This window comes from Xyrauchen texanus, chromosome 33 (assembly GCF_025860055.1).
Source record: "Xyrauchen texanus isolate HMW12.3.18 chromosome 33, RBS_HiC_50CHRs, whole genome shotgun sequence".
Taxonomy (NCBI): Eukaryota; Metazoa; Chordata; class Actinopteri; order Cypriniformes; family Catostomidae; genus Xyrauchen; species Xyrauchen texanus.
Window position 1 is genome coordinate 30,932,985 of NC_068308.1, and position 19,320 is coordinate 30,952,304.

At 38.6% G+C, this 19,320-nt stretch overlaps 2 protein-coding genes across 2 annotated transcripts; both read left to right on the top strand.

The window, feature by feature from the left end:
* The first annotated feature begins 1,674 nt into the window (after positions 1 to 1,674).
* Positions 1,675 to 3,036, top strand: tbcc (tubulin folding cofactor C). The gene has a single exon (XM_052103358.1). The coding sequence runs from the start codon at positions 1,689 to 1,691 to the stop codon at positions 2,745 to 2,747; it is 1,059 nt and encodes a 352-aa protein (XP_051959318.1). The 5' UTR covers positions 1,675 to 1,688; the 3' UTR covers positions 2,748 to 3,036.
* Positions 3,037 to 11,308: 8,272 nt separating this feature from the next.
* Positions 11,309 to 16,724, top strand: prph2a (peripherin 2a (retinal degeneration, slow)). Its single transcript, XM_052103312.1, has 3 exons — positions 11,309 to 12,222; positions 12,792 to 13,038; positions 15,351 to 16,724. Exons 1-3 carry the CDS (start codon positions 11,642 to 11,644, stop codon positions 15,558 to 15,560), a joined length of 1,038 nt encoding a protein of 345 aa, XP_051959272.1. The 5' UTR covers positions 11,309 to 11,641; the 3' UTR covers positions 15,561 to 16,724.
* Positions 16,725 to 19,320: the final 2,596 nt, after the last annotated feature.

Sequence of the window (19,320 nt, forward strand, 5' to 3'; positions counted from 1 at the left end):
TGGGACAGTTTCTGGTTGGCTGGGGGAAGTAATTGTTTAATTGATTTGTTTGAGGGTTTGGTATAGAAATAACCCTTTTTTTTTCAGTCTAGGCACTCTCTTTGGGGTAGGATTGCCCCTCCAGAGGAGTCACAAGTCTCTGCTTGATAGTGACCTGCAGCCACCAGCTCCAAATGATGTTTGTTTTGTTTAACCCCCTAGATAAATTCTGATATTTGTTCATTTAAACTAATTTATAATAAATCTGTTTTCTTAATTGCATATTGTGTTGCACTCCCCTTTTTGTTGCGGTGTTTAACAAAATGGCCGTAACAAATTAGACAATCGCCAAACATTCACATTTTTAAAAAGCATTTGAAGTCATATGTTTTTTTATGAACATATTGTGTCTTGTAGTCATTATTAATTATTAACATTTTCCCCTAATTTTCTTTTAAGTAATTTGTCCCTTGTCTTTTTTTTTTTTACTTTGATTGATATGTTTTATTTTTCTAATGTTTTTTTATATTCTGACATATGAAGCACTTTAAAGGAATAGTTCATCCTAAAATGAAAATGCTCTCATCATTTACTCATCCTCATACCATCCCAGATGTGTATGACTTTCTTTCTTCTGCAGAACACAAACACAATTGTTTAGAAGAATATCTCAGCTCTGTAGATCCATATTACACTTTCTTGTGCTTGATGCATGCGCGGACCGCTAGATGGTGCTATAGGATGTGTAATCGAGTTTGAAATCATGATTGCCAAGGAGGCTGTTTTAAAGATGTACAGTGAAAAAGGAGTTACATTTTGGTCTGTTTTCACACAAAAACACATAAACTGGATCACATAAGAATACATTGATTAAACCACTGGAGTCATATGGATTATGCTTATTCTGACTCAGGGGCGTAGCACCAAATTTTGGGCCCTGGGTACAAACCATCTTGCTGGGCCCCCGTACCAAATATGTATGTATAGAAAACTGACTTCTAAGGGGCCCCCCCTGCCTCGGACCCTGGGTACTCGGTACCCTTTACCCCCCCAGTCCGATGCCCCTGTTCTGACTTTATCTGCTTCAAAGGCCTGATCACCATTCACTTGGATTGTATGGACCTAGAGAGCTGATATTTTCTTCTAAACATATCTTCATTTGTGTTCTGCTGAAGAAAGAAAGTCATACATATCTGGGATAGCATGAGCGTTAAATAAGAAAATGTTCATTTTTGGGTGAACTAACCCTTTAAGCTGCATTTTATATACGAAAGGTGCTATACAAATACAATTATCATTATTATTAAAATAAAAAAAATTACATTTTAGATTTAAAATTGTTTTTTTGTATTATTAAATTTCATTGTTCTCACAGCTTTTACAGTTTTTACACAGTTCTGTGATTTTACATGAAATAAATAAAAAATTGTTTTCTCTTTAGATAACTTTAACTGTGACTACAGAACCTTCCATAAATAATATTAAATATATATGTATATATATTATAAGGAAAGGTTACCAGAAAGGTTATCGATGTGGAACAGTCATTATTTTTATTATGAACGCGAGCTGTCAGATTCAATGCACCAATAGAAAACCGCGTACCTAAGGGAACGGGTGTTTTGTCCAATCATCGATGAGTACAATAGACTAGACGTCACGTAATCACGTGTGTCCACAACGCCGGCACGCCTGTCTTCCGAATCAACATGGATGCAGTAGGTGTTGACGCCATCCTCGTGAGTGGCAATAGAGAAGCGAATACCGCCGTTAAAGTACCCGAAAGGGTGTTACGGAGGGATCAAGCGAGACTGGAAGAGGTAGAGCGCCGGAGAAACGTAAAGGAGAGCCAGACCGTGACGGAGGAAAATAGCGACATCTTCATGTCCACCTTTAATGCTGAGAAAGCAGCATTGGATGAGATGATCTCCAGCTGTGACCATCGTGACCGTGACAAAGCTTTAAAAACACTGGAGGAGGCTACCATCAAAATTCAACAGCTCCAGAAATTCCTGAATGACAGCATCATGTTTCTGACTCAGTATAAATTAAGGCAAGCTCAAGCATCCATGCAGGAGCTCCAGAGCTCTCTGGCTGAGAGAAGAGAGGCGTTTTTGCCTAAAAAGAAATTTGCCTTTAGATCCAAGAACACTTGCAAACAGCCTGCACCGAATAGAGAACCAACAAAAAAGTCTGTGTCTGATGTGGTTGGTACTGTAGTGGTTGATGCTGCTATTCCTGTTGAACAGTGTGGATTCTCTAATGTTGACAATCAAGTCTTGATCAAGCAAGCTGAGGAGATCCAGCAACAGGATGTGCTGTTAACTCAACTGACAAACTGTAAAGTGAGACTCTATGGGTGTCCGAGCACCTTGCATATCAAGAATGTCCGTAGCTGTGAGATCCTCTGCGGGCCAGTGTCCAGCTCTGTTTTTGTTGACCAGTGCTCTGACAGCACTTTAGTTTTCCCCTGTCAGCAGTTGCGCACCCATAACACCACTGCCACTCAGATATACCTCCATGTGACCAGCCGAGCAATTGTGGAGGACTGCCATGGGGTCAGGTTTGCCCCATTCACATGGACTTATCCTGGGATTCATGATCATTTCAAAGTATCTGGACTTGATCCGGACAGGAACAACTGGACGCTGGTGGATGATTTCAATTGGCTTGCTGCTGGCACACACTCACCCAATTGGACCGTCATTCCTGAGACCGAGAGAACGTCTAATTGGGATTCTGTAGGACCAGCCTCCCAAGAGTCATGATCAATATGTGTTTACATTGCAAAATAAAATGCTGTTCTGTCTGGAAACAAATAATAATAATAATAAAAGAAGTTACATTAATATAGTGATTTCTTAAACATAAAATGTTCAAGAATTTACTTGAATAAAAGTATGCAAAGAAGTTAATTGAATGCATTTTAGGAAGATAAAGTAACAAATTGAAATTATCTTATATCAAGCTTGTATTTAATTGTAATTCACTCACCAAGTATATGGATATATTACAAAAATAAAAATTCACCATTAGATGCTCAAATTCTGAATGTTATTCACGGGTTATAGGAAGAGATGATTTCAAATTTATCTGAATAAAGTTTTGTTTGGTAAATATGAGTGATTTTATCCCATTTCCATTTAAGGTGCACTAGCAGGTAAGGCTTAGAAAAAAAAACTTATTCTTAATTTTCTTTTATAGGCCCATTAGTTCATATTGTGATGTAAAATTGATGTTGATGTTGATTGACTGTTTTGGGGAAACAGATATCCTCAATCTTGAGAATTGCATTAAAGAAATATTCTGGGTTCAGTACAAGTTAGGCTCAATTGACAGCATTTGTAGTATAATATTGCTTACCAAAAAATTATTTTGACTTGCCCCTTTTCTTTAGAAAAAAAAAAGCAAATATCTGGGTTCCAGTGAGGCACTTACAATGGAAGTGAATGGGGCCAATCTGTAAAGTAAACCCACAATACATATAATATGCACGTTAACATGATTTTAGTGGGATAAAATGGCTTGCTTACCTTTTCTGTTATGTTATAGCCAATTTTGCAACTTGCCGTAATGATATAATTTCAACAAACCCTAAATCAACTTTGCAGCTCAAATAAAACATGAGTTTTAACAAAAGAATGAATGTAAATAAAGTAAATACAATTATTATCTCCATATTTCTGCCTTTAAACCATCCAAAATTGGCCCCATTCACTTCCATTGTAAGTGCCTCACTGTAATCTTGATTTTTGCTCTTTTTAAAAAAACTTTTTTAGTCAAAATAATTTTTTGTGGTTATCAACATTGTGCCACAAATGCTGTTGATTTGAGATGAATTTGTATTGAACCCCAGAATATTAATTTAATGTTTTTTTGTTGTTGTTGTTATTAACAATTTGTAATGATTTCATGCAGGAAATCAAATAGACACAACCGAAAATGCAGAATCAAACCACATGAAATCACAACCCTTCCCCCCCGAACATTAACCCCCCAAACCCGACACAAACAAGCACCCCAGTAGTCAAAAGCCAACTGACAAAGACACACAAATAGACAATAAAACAGCAGAAAATATTTAGAAACATAAAAAGCATACTTTCAAAAACAAAAAAAAAAGATTGCAACACACACATCCAAAATTAGTCTTTCTCCACTGCCCCTCCCCTAGAGCACCCCAAAAAGGCTAAATAGCTGCCCCATTTCCTGATGAACAAATCCAGGTTGCTTAGCTTTCTACATGACATCTCCTCAAATGCCGCTACCCTGCCCATCTCCTTGTACCACTCTGCAAATTAGGGTGCTCCAGCCGACTTCCATCCCCTAAGGATGGCCTGTCTGCCGATCATTACACTGACTAGGACCCAATTTGTTATGAACTTGTCCCCTATATAAATGACCGCCTCATTGCCTAAAATGCAGAGTCTGGGGCAAAATGAAATTTGAGTGCCCAATACGTCACACATAAAACTCTGAACCCTCAACCAAAATTCTTGGGTCTTAACACACCACCAAAAAAAATGTGTCATGTCCCCATCTTCTGATTGGCATCGCCAGCAGGTGGGTGTGTCTTTAAGACCAAGCCTATACAATCTAGAGGGTTTCCAATAGAATCGATTTAAAGACTCTGAATTAGCAGAGAGTAACCTTCCGTTCAGACCTGAGGCGGCGAGAGCGTCAAAATTTGCTCTGGCTGCCCTGCCAACAACGCTATCGAAAATTTGTGAATGCTCTAATGTATTTGAAATAGGCGGCAACGTTCGTTGAGAATGCTTGGTTTTGTGAACTATATTTAAAGGGGCCACAAAAAATCCAGACATGTCAACCGGTATCTTTTGGATGACATATCACAAGTAGCGTATATCCTCATGAAATATTTTAATATATTATTATATAATATACTGTTTAAAACAAAACCTGGGAGGGGCTCTCACAGGTGGAAGCAACCAATGAGCCAAATGTCTGAGACTGAAGGCATAATAATAAAAATAAATCTTGGGTAGGCCTAGCCCACCTTTGTCAATCTGCCAATGCAATTTACTGAAATGTAATCTGGGACGTTTACCATTTCAAATGAAGGACTTTGCTATGCTATCAAATTGCTTGAGGAATGAGAGGGGGACATCTATAGGGAGAGATTGTAGCAGGTAGTTGAATTTTGGATTAACATTCATTTTAATAACATTAACCATCCCAATCATAGATAAATGTAATGAAGCCCAACTGCCCACATTGCTTGAAATTATTTTTATTGAAGGGTCAAAATTATCTCTAACTAAATCACACAAATTAGCTGGGAATAAAATACCCAAATATTTAATGCCCTGTTTGGGACACTGGAAGGCGCCTGGCTGAAAAGCTGTTACTGGGCAGTTGGCTGTCAAAGCCAAAGCTTCGGATTTAGACCAATTAACTCTGTATCCTGAGAACTTAGAAAATAAATTAATAATTCTGTGGAGGCAAGGCATAGATCTAGTAGGGTCGGAGAAGAATAATAAAATATAATTTGTGTACAGCAAAAGCTTATGCGCCACACCTCCTGCCATAACCCCTGAAAAATCATCCTCCTTTCTTATTGTGGCTACTAATGGTTCCAGGGCAAGACAAAACAATAAAGGGGAAAGGGGGCAACCCGGTCGGGCTCCCCTATCCAGAGTAAAACAATCTTAAATTAATAAAATTTTTGTTCCGCCGCTACCGGGTGTCTATAAAGTAACTTAATCCATCCAATAAAAGTATTCCCGAACCCGAACATCCTGTGAAGCATACATTTTGCTCTAGGTGCCACACCTGGAGTAGTAAGTTCAAATCCAAGGCGTGCTGAGATACTCCAGTCAGGCTTCTTAAGCAACCAATTGGCCCAGTTGCTAGGGTGGGTAGAGTTACGTTGGGTTAACCTCCTCGTGGTCACTATAATGTGGTTCTCGGTCTCGGTGGGGTACAAGGTGAGTTGTGCGTGGATGCTGCAGGGAATAGCATGAAGCCTCTACACGCGCTAGGTCTCTGCGGTAATGCGCTCAACAAGACACGTGATAAGATGCATGGATTGATGGCCTCAGATGCTGAGATTTGTCCTCTGCCACCCAGATTGAGGCGAGTCACTACGCCACCACAAGGATTTAGAGGGCATTGGGAATTGGGCATTCCAAATTTAGGAGAAAAGGGGAGAAAATCCTCCCAAAAAAATGTTGCTCAATTAAAGTCTCCTCTCAATATTATACCATAAGTAGTGCCAGCGGCTTGCAACATCCCTTCAAGATCTTTAAAAAAATCCCTGATCATCAGTGTTCAGTGCATAAATATTAACCAAAATAAAATAAAACAATAATGACTCTTCCTAATTTATCTTTGCTCTGTTTTAGACATTTTAATTGTAGATGTTTACTTATCAGTGTAATGACTCCCGTGCTCTAACTAAAACCAGTACTATAAAAAATGCCCAACCCATATCTTCCCAAAATGTCCAGCTTCCTGCAGAGAAAGGTGTGTTTCTTGAAGAAACACTATATCATATTTTTTACGCTTAAGAAGAGAAATAACCTTCCTTCTTTTTATGGGGTGCCCCAACCCATTCACATTCCACGTGGAGAGAGACAATCCACTCATAATAACATTTTACATTTTGACATATTAGGTTAAATAGATTGTGTGTTGAAAACAAGATTATAAAGACCACATTTCAACATTAGTGCAACCATCAAAACCCGAACATCCCCCAGAACAAAACAAACAGAAAAAAGTAAAACGTGTGCATTAACCCTGCGCACAAAGCGCCAACTGCCGTCCATCCCTCCAAACTCAAACAGTCCATGCATGCCTATGAGAGACCCTGAGACAACCTTGTCATTGGATTTCTGAAGTCTGGTGTTTCTATACAAATTTTGTGAGACAGAATTATGCAGCAAAAGATAATCTGTAAAAAAATCTATAATCTGAAGCAATTTTTGGCCGATCAGGGGCAGAATGCCCTTCTGGAGAACCGAGCAGGCCGGTGGTTCGGCTGGGAAACGTGCCGAATGGCCCACAAAAAGCAACAATGAGCCACCACGTTATACAGAACAGACCACAAAACGGACAAAAATTCCTCAAACAGTCAAGTAAATGTTCAGTGAGCTGGTCCACTCGGCTACAACGTGAATACAACAAGATTACTTACTACATTGACTTTATGAAGGACATCTCTTGCTGTGGGCGTCCTTAGCATCAATTCTCAATTTGGCTGGGAATATCAGTGCAAAAGCGACCTTCCGTTGATGTAAAATTTTCTTGCATTCCTTGAATCTATCACATTTCTCTCTTGTCGAGTCTGCAAAGTCTGGGAACAAGAAAATGCTGTGATTCTTCCAAGAAATCCTTCCTTTACTCCTCGCCACGCGTAACACAATATCTTTATAGGATGATGTAAAGCGGGTTAAGGGAAAGGAGGAGGTGAGAACCTGCTTGACAATATAAATAATAGTTTTAATAATAATCCGAACCAAAAATACACAAACATAAACACACAGAGCAGCTGCCTGTAATTCTCTCTCTCTCATCATTTTAAGCCTCCATCAGGCCCATCAGGCTGATTGGGGACCGGGCGTGCATTGTTCCAGCGCGGAGGAGAAAACAACAACAAAAAACAATAACATTTTGCCAATTTTGTTGTTATAAAAACAACAACAAAACAAAAATAGGCAAGGGACAAAGGCCAACATGGAGCGACAGAGAGAGAGAGAGAGAGAGAGAGAGAGGAGAGAGTAAACTCACTCACCGGTTCTCTTATGCACCATCGCGTGGTCATCGATCACTCCTCCACTCCTCAGGCAGACGGCAGACCTACGACCCCCGGTGGACAGAACGTCCCTCCGTGTTCCCGGTAACTCGTGGGGACACTCCTCTAACCCTGGCAGCGGCTATACAGCTCCAGGTGGTCGGGGAATGGCTTCTCTCCTCCCCTCGTGGACGGCGTTCTTCTTTCGACCCCTCTGCGTTTCTGGGGGTCGGCAGGGCACTCCTCCACACCTAGCAGCCGCTCCGTCGCTCCAGTTGGTTGGGGAGTCCAGTCCCCACTCACCTCGTGGCCATTCCCCGCATCCGGGCAGTCGGGCTACCCCGTCCCCCGGCGGATAGCAGCGGCGCTTCCCTGGGTGGACGACAATGTCGAGGACTCCGCGACAGGCATACATCTTCCTTCCCAGGTTTCGGCACCAATGTAAGGTGGGTTTAGGAGGAGGAAAGAACTGGCTTGACAATATAAATAATAGTTTAATAATAAACCGAACCAAAAACACACAAACATAAACACACAGAGCAGCTGCCTGTAATTCTCTCTCTCTCTCTCTCTCTCTCTCTCTCTCTCTCTCTCCTCGAACCATCATCACCGGCCGCCTTTATCCCTCACGCACCCCCATTAGGCTGATTGGGGACCAGGTGTGCAGTGTTCCAGCCTGGCCCTGCCCTCCACCGCTCTACAGATGATCTCATAAATTTGTCCAGAATTGATCGGGGCCTGTCTCCCTCTGCAGGAACCCTGTGAGCTCACTTGATTTCCAGCTTATGGCCTGCTATGTTGAGCAGATTCAGAAAGAGCCCATCCAGGGACTCCAATGATATGGACGTTACAGTTTTCCATGTCCTCCAACTTCTCCCAGACACGCTCCAAATCCACCTTGGTTGCATGGTAACTCCAGGTAATCGATACATTTCTCAACATCCCCCACTCTTGTAACCACATCAGTGAAATTTGCCTCCATGGTGGTGATCGATCGACATATCACAGCAAGATCCTCCAAGTCAGCAATGACCTTCGTCAGCATTTCGACATGTTCAGCATATCCTGCCACATTTCCCACACCTCCCTAACCAAGTCGACTCACAGGGCCGCAGCCTGCTCGGGGGCATCAGCTTGAGCACATAAGTGTCTTTTAATGTCTCCAGAGCCCGAGGATTTTGAATTATTTGACATATTGTCCTCCTACAACAGTTATGGAGCAGAGTGTATCGAATCTCACCATTTTATGTCATAAAAAGTATTAAAACTAGCAAAGAGCGCAGAGCTCGCTGTTCACACATCTGATCCTCGCATGACGTCACGTGACTTCCTTCTTTTAATATACTAGTTAAGTCAATAGAGACAGTTTGTTTAAAATGGTTAGAGAATTCTTTTTAAATGAAATCCAGTGGCAAACACTACTGCTCCTTACTTCAAAAGTTAATTCCTGACACTGATTAAATATTGGGCCATATTTTCTAAACCTGAGCCAGAGAAATTTGTTTGTAAATTGTTCATAAATCCATTCTTATGTAAATTATCTCATTGAATAGAATGGGGACATTTTAGTAAGAAAGGTTTGAACAATTTACACACATTTCTTCTGCATGTGTCTCATGAATAAGGCCCACTGTGTGGAAAAGAATACATACAGATGTGATTACAAACATAATATGGAAGTTTTTATTGAATATATTAAAACTACACTGCATCTGGAAAGTATTCCCAGCGCATCACTTTTTCCACATTTTGTTATGTTACAGCCTTATTCAAAAATGGATTCAATTCATTATTTTCCTACAAGCAATACCCCATAATGACAAAGTGAAAGAAATTTGTTTGAAATCTTTGCAAATTTATTAAAAATAAAAAACGAAAAATAATAAAATCACATGTACATAAGTATTCACAGCCTTTGATCAATACTTTGTTGAAGCACCTTTGGCACCAATTACAGCCTCAAGTCTTTTTGTGTATGATGCTACAAGCTTAGCACACCTATGTTTGGGCAGTTTCTCCCATTCTTCTTTGCAGGACCTCTCAAGCTCCATCAGGTTGGATGGGGAGCGTCGGTGCACAGACGTTTTCAGATCTCTCCAGAACTGTTCAATCGGGTTCAAGTCTGGGCTCTTGCTGGGCCGCTCAAGGACATTCACAGAGTTGTCCCATAGCCAATCCTTTGTTATCTTGGCTGTGTGCTTAGGGTCGTTGTCCTGTTGGAAGATGAACCTTCACCCCAGTTTGAGGTCCAGAGTGCTCTGGAGCATTTTCTCATCAAGGATGTCTCTGTACATTGCTGCATTCATCTGTCCCTCAATCCTGACTAGACTCCCAGTTCCTGCCACTGAAAAACATCCCCACAGCATGATGCTACCTCCACCATGCTTCACTGTAGGGATGGTATTGGCCAGGGAGGAGCGGTGCCTGGTTTCCTCCAGACATGACACTTACCATTCAGGCCAAAGAGTTCAAGCTTTGTTTCATCAGACCAGATAAATTTTTTTCTCATGGTCTGAGAGTCCTTCAGGTGCCTTTTGGCAAACTCCAGGTGGGCTGTCATGTGCCTTTTACTGAGGAGTGGCTTCCGTCTGGCCACTGTGCTCATTGGGACCTTCAATGCTCAGAAATTTTTCTGTACCCTTCCCCAGATCTGTGCCTCGATACAATCCTGTCTCGTAGGTCTACAGACAATTCCTTGGACTTCATGGCTTGGTTTGTGCTCTGACATGCACTTTTAACTGTAGGACCTTATATAGACAGGTGTGTGCCTTTCCAAATCATGTCCAATCAACTGAATTTACCACAGGTGGACTCCAATCAAGTTGTAGAAACATCTCAAGGATGATCAGTGGAAACAGGATGCACCTGAGCTAAATTTTGAGTGTCATGGCAAAGGCTGTGAATACTTATGTACATGGGATTTTGTTTCGTTTTTTATTTTTAATAAATTTGCAAAGATTTCAAACAAACTTCTTTCATGTTGTCATTATGGGGTATTGTTTGTAGAATTTTGAGGAAAATAATAAATGTAATACATTTTTGAATAAGGCTGTAACATAACAAAAGGTGGAAAAGTGAAGCGCTATGAATACTTTCCGGATGCACTGTATATCATGATGAATGTTATGCAAGAAAATGCTGCTCCTCCAAAAATTGCCTCATGTTTTCAAATACAGTATGATAGTAAACACTCAAAACGTTTTAAATCTACTGTCCAAAAGGTTTAAACACTACTTTCCAAGGTACTCATCCCAATCTGAATATGAATCAGTTCTGTTGACTAGTAATTCATTGTTTATCTTGGGTAGTAGGCAATAACCTGTTATTCATGGACTCAGAGACCCTTGAAGCGGAAGAGTTGTGGTCATAAGTCTTTGGCTCCTGGTTTCTGATGTTCATGAGTGATGCCAGTCATACCATGTGACCAATCAAGCCAATCAAATGCCATAGCAGCAGCTTACAGATAGGCTCATCTGTGGACCAGGGATTTCTGTAAATGGGATGATGGTGATTAGCTGGGTTTAGGATGACGTACAGTAATTTTGTGTTAATCATTTGGATCCTTGGCTTTTATCCTCCTTTTGCAGAAAGAGGGACATCAACATTTGTGTCAGTTACCTGTCCACACCGCTGCGATTTAATCATTGTGGATGAAAATCAATTTTTGAGGCGAATCGAGAAGATAATGTTTTACACTTGTGTTTACTTATAGACTGATCTGGGCCTTGTTTATTATGGGTGTGAAGACAATCATGAAAACAGCTAACAGGTCTTTGCTGTACTGGAATGGATTACACATTGTGCCTTGAACATACCTTGAGTATTTATCTATTGTAAGCTTCTGTTTTTGGAAATCATCAGACATTTTTTTTCTTTCTATTTCTGGACTTTAACTAGTAGTCCATCATGGCTCTTATGAAGATGAAATTTGATCTGAAGAAGCGGGTGAAGCTTGCCCAGATGCTATGGCTCATGTACTGGTTTTCCGTAATGGCTGGCGTGCTGGTCTTCAGCATGGGCCTTTTCTTTAAAATTGAACTGCGCAAGAGAAGTGAACTTATGGACAACAATGAGAGTCATTTTGCACCCAATCTGCTAATTGGTGTTGGTCTTTTGGCATGTGGTCTCAACGCCTTTGGGGGCAAGATCTGCTATGATTCCCTTGATTCCAACAAGTTTGCAAAATGGAAGACAGTTCTGAAGCCCTTCCTCATTTGTTGTTTGTTCTTTAACGTTTTCCTCGTCCTCACAGCGGTTCTTTGTTTTGCCATGCGCATTCCTCTAGAGTTTACACTAGCTGAGGGCCTGAAAAATGGAATGAAGTACTACAAGGACACAGATACACCTGGTCGCTGCTACATGAAGAGAACTCTGGATCTCATGCAGATGGAGTTCCGGTGCTGCGGCAACAATAACTACAAAGACTGGTTTGAGATCCAGTGGGTGAGCAACCGTTACCTGGATTTCAGCTCCAAGGAAGTCAAAGAGTGAGTGTTCCTTTTTGCAGTTTTATCAATTTTGTTGAGGCATAAATTACTAAACATTTAAATAGTGAATCATCTGAAATTTAGATGTTTTATTAGGCTTCTATTAAGGTGGCCAATATGATACAAACCAGTATTATGGTCTATAAACATTTCAGAATGATTTTTTTATTATTGTAGGGAATCATTTTGTAGTCGAAATGTTTAAAGAGAAGGTGGGCCGGGGGGATTTACTGGGGTCAGTTTGCAGTGTAAGTGGTATCAGGCATGTTAGCCAGTTTGGATTTAGTTGTTAATCTTCTTGGATCACATTTGCTTGTCCTCAGAGCTTTATGTCCTTTTCAATCAGTTGAAGGCCAGGTAGATTGGCTTGGAATAGATACTGAAGTAACTAGCAGAGTCTTTGTGACATCAATGGACATTTAATGCACATCTCTCCAAAGTGACCTAAATTATTTGGATAATAATTTATAGTAGCTAATAAATAATATAGGATATAGGCTAAAGGGCTAATCTGAAGTATATCGGCACAACAGTGGAACAACTTTTCTTTTTTCTTTTTTTGTCCATAGTCGAATCAGCAGCAATGTGGATGGAAAATACCTCATGGATGGAGTTCCCTTTAGTTGTTGTAACCCAAGCTCACCAAGACCCTGCATCCAACAGCAAATAACCAACAACTCAGCTCACTACAGCTATGACCACCACACTGAAGATCTCAACATCTGGAAACGTGGCTGCCGAGATGCTCTTGTATCCTACTATGGTGGAATGATGAGCACCATTGGGATACTTGTGCTGCTGGTCACCCTCTTGGAAGTAAGATATTTAGCTTTGGAGTATCTTAATGTGCTGATCCAGGATCAGCCCTTAATCGTGTACATTATCTAACTATAATCTTAATGGACTGTGCTATAAAGGTCAAACTGATTTCTGATCTGCTCTTAAGTAAAATGATGTCCAGTCCAGAAACACAATCATGTAAATTGTCTTTGTAAGAAGGTTTTTGGTGTCTGTACCCAAATACAGTAAATTATAATTATTCCAACATAGTTGCCCAATGTTAGAAATGTGATCGTCACTCTTCTTTTAAGACAATTCCAAAAGGGTTCAAAACTGAAGGTTAATTAGAGGAGTAATTGCTAATCTTTGGATAACGTCATTCCATGTTTCTTCTGGCAGGAGTTTCATTCCCTTAGCATTGTCATTTAGTGTCAATATCAGTCCCCTCATATGGCACCAACAGGGAAAACACCTATCTGACATGTTTTTCAAGAAATGTTTATGGACTACCTTGTGATAATACTGTTGAGATAAATTAAATGAAACTTCACAGAACAATACTTTAACCATAAGAAACTATTTTTACCTGATCTAACCCTCAAAAACTTTTGTTTGTGTAACAAACTAAATTCAGGTTGATTCGTATTGATTTGTTTGTCTTATTAAATTATAATTTTCACTTGTGGATTGAAATGTTTTAATTATCTGACAAAACTCATATCAGATTATATGTTTGCACATATAAAAATTGGAATATTGATGGAAATCTAATAATAATATTGCTCTGAACTAAATCTGCCTATCTTACAACAAACGATAGCAACAGAAAGACCTTGAACTAGAGTTGGTGGAGATTAGGAGTGTGAGATGGTGTGGTGCCACTGCAGATTCAGGAGGATCAAATGTTGTAATCTGTGGGATGGAGTTAGGCCATGCTTTCTTGGAAAAGGTGATTTAAATCACCAATTAAGATGCTGTAGACAAAATGTAGAACATTTTATTTATTTCGTTTTTCTGATTGTTTAATTTCTTAATATTCTCCAGGATCATTGGGTGAATCTCACAAATCCTGTCAAAAAAAAATTCCAGGTCATATTTCTCACACACACACACACACACACACACACACACACACACACACACACACACACACACACACACACACACACACACACACACACACACACACACACACACACACGTAGTGTTTCCATGTTTTATGGGGACTTTCCATAGACATAATGGTTTTTATACTGTACAAACTTTATATTCTATCCCCTAAACCTAACCCTACCCCTAAACCTAACCCTCACAGAAAACTTTCTGCATTTTTACATTTTCAAAAAACATAATTTACTATGATTTATAAGCTGTTTTCCTCATGGGGACCGACAAAATGTCCCCACAAGGTCAAACATTTCGGGTTTTACTACCCCCACAAAGTGGTCCCCACAAAGTGATAAATACACGCTCACACACACACACACACACACACACACACACACACACACACACACACACACACACACACACACACACTTGTTGGTCTACCTATCATTATGAGGACTTTCCATAGACATAATGACTTTTATACTGTACAAACTATAGATTCTACCCTCTAAACCTAACACAACCCCTAAACCTAACCCTCACAGAAAACATTCTGCATTTTTACATTTTCAATAAAACATTGTTTAGTATGATTTTTAAGCGATTTGAATTATGGGGACTCTAGAAATGTCCTCATAAATCACATTTATAGCATAATACCCTTGTAATTACTAATTTGTAACTTACAAAATTGTCCTCGTAAATCACAAAAACACGCGCACACACACACACACACACACACACACACACACACACACACACACACAAATAATAAATATATATATATATATATAGAATGATAAGTATAAGATGAAGAAAAAAAAAATGATATATGATTTAAATTTCAAAGAACCAGTATATTCATTATGGTAATATTTGTTGCACTGCCTTTCATTTATGCTGATTTAGATAAAGAAAATCATTGTTTTACATGATTTTGTTTGTATAATACAGTAAAAAAAATAAAATACTTTTTAGAGTACAAAGTAACTGATGAGAATGACTTAAAAAAATAAATAGAATTTTGAATTACAAGTTTATCACTGAAAGATGCTGAATTGTTAATTCCACAATGCAAAAAATCTTAATGGTCCTAAAATTAGGCTTTATTTTCTTTATGAAAAATATAATTTGGCATTATTTGGTGAATTGTGGCTTGGACATGTTTACATAAGTTTCAGCATCTAACATTAACCATACCATTCTTTCATGCTCAACTCTTTCATGCTTTGCTTCAGATTGCTGTAATGATTGGACTACAGTACGTAAACACCTCTCTGTCCACGCTGGTGAACCCAGAAGACCCTGAGAGCGAGAGTGAGGGCTGGATCCTGGAGAAAACTGTCAAAGAGACCTTCACTGACATCATGGCTAAGATGAAGGCTATGGGCAAAGGCAGTCAAGTGGAAGAGGGAGCACAGGAAGAGGCTGTTGCCACTGTAAGCTGAGTGAGCTTAGCCCACCAGAACTTTGGCCACACCTACCTGAGGTAGAGAGCTGTGGGACACCGCCTGAATCTGACACTGTAACTATATCACTCACACAACACAAAGTGAAGACGAAGCCAATTAATGAAGACCTGGCGAAGAAGAAAACAACAACAACCAAAATACAAACCCTTGTCATTTAGTAATATTATGTTTTTATAAAGTCTGTATATTTCATTTATATGGTAGCGCAATATTATGTTGAAATCCCCAGAAAAAAACATTGAGTTTAAAAATCTTGAAGTATTCAAAATACATTTTTAACAAGCTTTGCTCCCCTAATTGACTTTGTACTTTGCTGCACAACATCAAAAAATGTTGTAGTCAAATGTTACGTTTACAATTATACTTCAGTTTTCATTTTGTTTTATTTAATGTTCGAGTTGATATTCAACCTGAGGAAGGCTACTCTGGGATTTGGCAAAGTGTAAAAATTAAAAGAGTGGAAACTAGCTGTATGATGCCCTCCCAACGCAACTGTTCCTATGCAACCAACCATGCCACTCCTCAGTTCAGTCAGGGCATTTATTTAATAGGATATCATTTAACAACACTTTAATTGTCATGTGACAAGTATGACAAATGAAAATAAAACACTACTTTTTAAATTCTATAAGGAGCAAGAAGCAAGGTATGAAAGTGTACAGATGAGAATGCACACACTTTTTACAACGATGGATGGAGAGACAACAAGTAGATGTTTTATTTGTTTTACTTGAAAATTAAGTAATGCTTGATAAAAATGTATAGTATTTTTGAAGCACTAACTAAAAGAGCTGTAATATGGTTTCAATTGAGTATGACCAGAGCTTTGAACTGGGATATGGGAATGAACGTTTATTTTTGTGGCCTGCCTAATAAATACTCTGTTAAATTATCTGCCTGTGAAGATAAATACATCAGAGCTAAAAGGGAGGCTGATTTTGCCATTTTAGGAGGCCAGGAACATTCAAGGCCTCAATAAGTGCTATGGTACTGAGTTATAAGCAGGTACAGGGTGAAAGGATGCTTGAGATGGCCCATGGAGCTGAAGAGAAAGCTTAAGCCTGGCAGCTAAACCCTGACCTGTGACTTCTGCATACACAATAACTACACAAAATGTCCCAGGCCAGAGACTGAAACTCACTTGATACTCAAATGTGTAATTATTTGTAATATATATATATATATATATATATATATATATATATATATATATATATATATATATATATATATATATATATATATATATATATATATATATATAAATAATATTCAAATTAAATGTCTATGTAAATAGTGCAGAATTATTCCAAATTCTATTTTTCTTTTTGTAAAAACAAATTGAAATGATTTTGTTTGTAAGAAAAGTTGACTTCACTATAGAACAGTGTTTGGTGCTTAGTGATTGTTATTGTGAATAAATCAGTTTAATTGTAAAAAAAAAAAATCTAATTTGCATTGTCAGTCATTTGCTGAGATCAAAGAGCAGGACACTCTGGGAGCTCTGTGGGAGGTTTGCCTTATCCAGTGAGATCAGCGGAGAATTATCTGATTATTTCATTCACATGGTGTTTGTCCTGCATGGCACATGGGAATGAATCTGAATAGTAGGTCTGATAGAGTTTCACCATATGGTGTTTGAGTCTGTGTAGTGCTATGTTTAAAAGAAAATTATGATAAATAGATAGATAGATAGATAGATAGATAGTTGGATAGATGGACAGATGGACAGATGGACAGACAGCTTGTCTAATTTTCATATAAACTGCATAATTGCTCTAAAAGGATGTTTGGGACAAAAGAGAGCCACTTTTTAGGTTTGCCATCAAGAACATAAACAGTAGCTGATCTGATAAAGGCTGTAAGCTGCTTTTGAGTGTGCTCAGCTTAACTTTTGGCAGGGTACCTGGAATACTGCTGCATAGCCGTGAGTAGAGAGTTTGTGTAGGAAACAGAATGTCCATGTACAAGCATGTCTCAACCAGACTGTGCTTTTCTATAGTTCCAATTTCACACGATGCCTGGTAATGCCGCAAACCAAGCAAGAGATGGTCCATTATGAGCTTTATGGAAACAGAGAAAGTGACCTTTTAGCTGTAATTAGGACATGTCAAGCATGGCTCAAACATGAAATTGTGATTGAGGAGGGTTGTGCAGATTACCCTTAATTGAATTTAGGAAAGTTTTCATTCAGATTATGTCAGTTTCATTCAGACAGCATAATTTAGTTGGATTAGGTCAAAGCAATGTTCTATAGTAGTTTTACTTAACTTTATTAGGTTTGTCAAATTAAAATGACTACTGTTTAATTTAAAGGTGCACTCAGTAATTTTTTTTTCTCATTAAAAAAAGTTTTACTCCTAAAGAAATTAACTGGAATGTCTAAAAATATAGATAAAATAAAGAGCACTCACATGAAATGAAGAATCCCAGTCATATCAGTAACATTATAAAAGCTGTTTTATCCTACATGGAGAGAGTCTGCATATGGGGGCTGCCATGTTAGAATCACATGACCAGTCAAATACTACTCGCTTAATCTCAGTAGCCAGCCTGTTATTGGACACTTTCACTCTTGGATTAAATTATTGGCTGACTGTGAATAGTGAATTTCTGCAATGGTACCTGTGACTGAAAATGACTGTGCATCCACGCCACTATGTGTCACTGCAAGTCTTAGATGACACATGCAAAACGTTGCACTGACTGCACCTTTAAATTGTGAAATAAATTGTAATAGTCCAATTTAATTAATTGAATTAATCATCAGTATATGCCAGGTGAGCAAATGTAAGGACAGTAAAACTGTTGCACTGTCAATTTAATAGCAGCTGCTTATAGAGCTAAGCAGCACTCAAAACAAGCCCCCCGAAATGAAAGTCAATCCTAAAGATACCAATCTTCACCACAATGGTAACACATATCCTCCTATTCTCATCTTGCTCAAAAATGCATAAAATAGCACATCATTTCAACATTTTCAATACCCCATCTGGTCCCAAGCAAACCATGATGGGAAATGAAAATGCCCTGCTCAATTGCATCAATGCTACAAAAAGAATTGATGTAGTCCAAACTCAAATGGATTAAGTAAACTTCAATTTAAATTTTTTTGTATTTGCTAGAAAGCAATGAAATCAAGTTGTGACAAAATGTTAGAAATTGCATTGCTTTAGTTTAAATTAAATAAACTAAACAACCTGCAAAAATAATTTATGTGTTTGTACTTGGAATTTTGTTAAAGCAGGTTTACAATTGTTTCAAAATCAACGTTAGAAAATCAGTATGTAAAAATAAATGAGAACACCATGGATTTCAGGTGAGGTTGAGCTGCAACTATTATGGCAGTTTGCCGCCAATTTAATCTTGTTTTAATAATTGTACAAACATTATGCTATGTATTTGTTTTCAGCAGTTAATTATTTACACCTAACAATTTTATTAGTTATTAATTAGGCAATAACAACAGATGCTTTGATATTTGTATCTTAAAAGTGTCTAACCTGAAAGGATTTAAGCATTGACCTCTGTTTAAATCCTCTTCCTCTGACCAGAACTGTAAAGGTCAGCGACAGAACTAGGCCAGAAAGAAACTTACTAGGCCAGACAAAAACTAGTATAAACCAGTGTGAACACATCTTTTGACCTGCACTATCACTAAATGTGTCAGCCATACACTGAAATCTATTGGTCCATGCTTAATTATAGGAAACAATTCTTTAAAATGTTTCATTGT

Excerpts from the sequence above, each read along its gene's own strand:
- prph2a (XM_052103312.1), top strand. The coding sequence starts at position 11,642 with ATGGCTCTTATGAAGATGAAATTTGATCTGAAGAAGCGGGTGAAGCTT. Across the intron at positions 12,223-12,791 it reads AGCTCCAAGGAAGTCAAAGA|TCGAATCAGCAGCAATGTGG; the intron begins GTGAGTGTTCCT and ends TTTTGTCCATAG. Across the intron at positions 13,039-15,350 it reads TGCTGGTCACCCTCTTGGAA|ATTGCTGTAATGATTGGACT; the intron begins GTAAGATATTTA and ends GCTTTGCTTCAG.
- tbcc (XM_052103358.1), top strand. The coding sequence starts at position 1,689 with ATGGATGCAGTAGGTGTTGACGCCATCCTCGTGAGTGGCAATAGAGAA.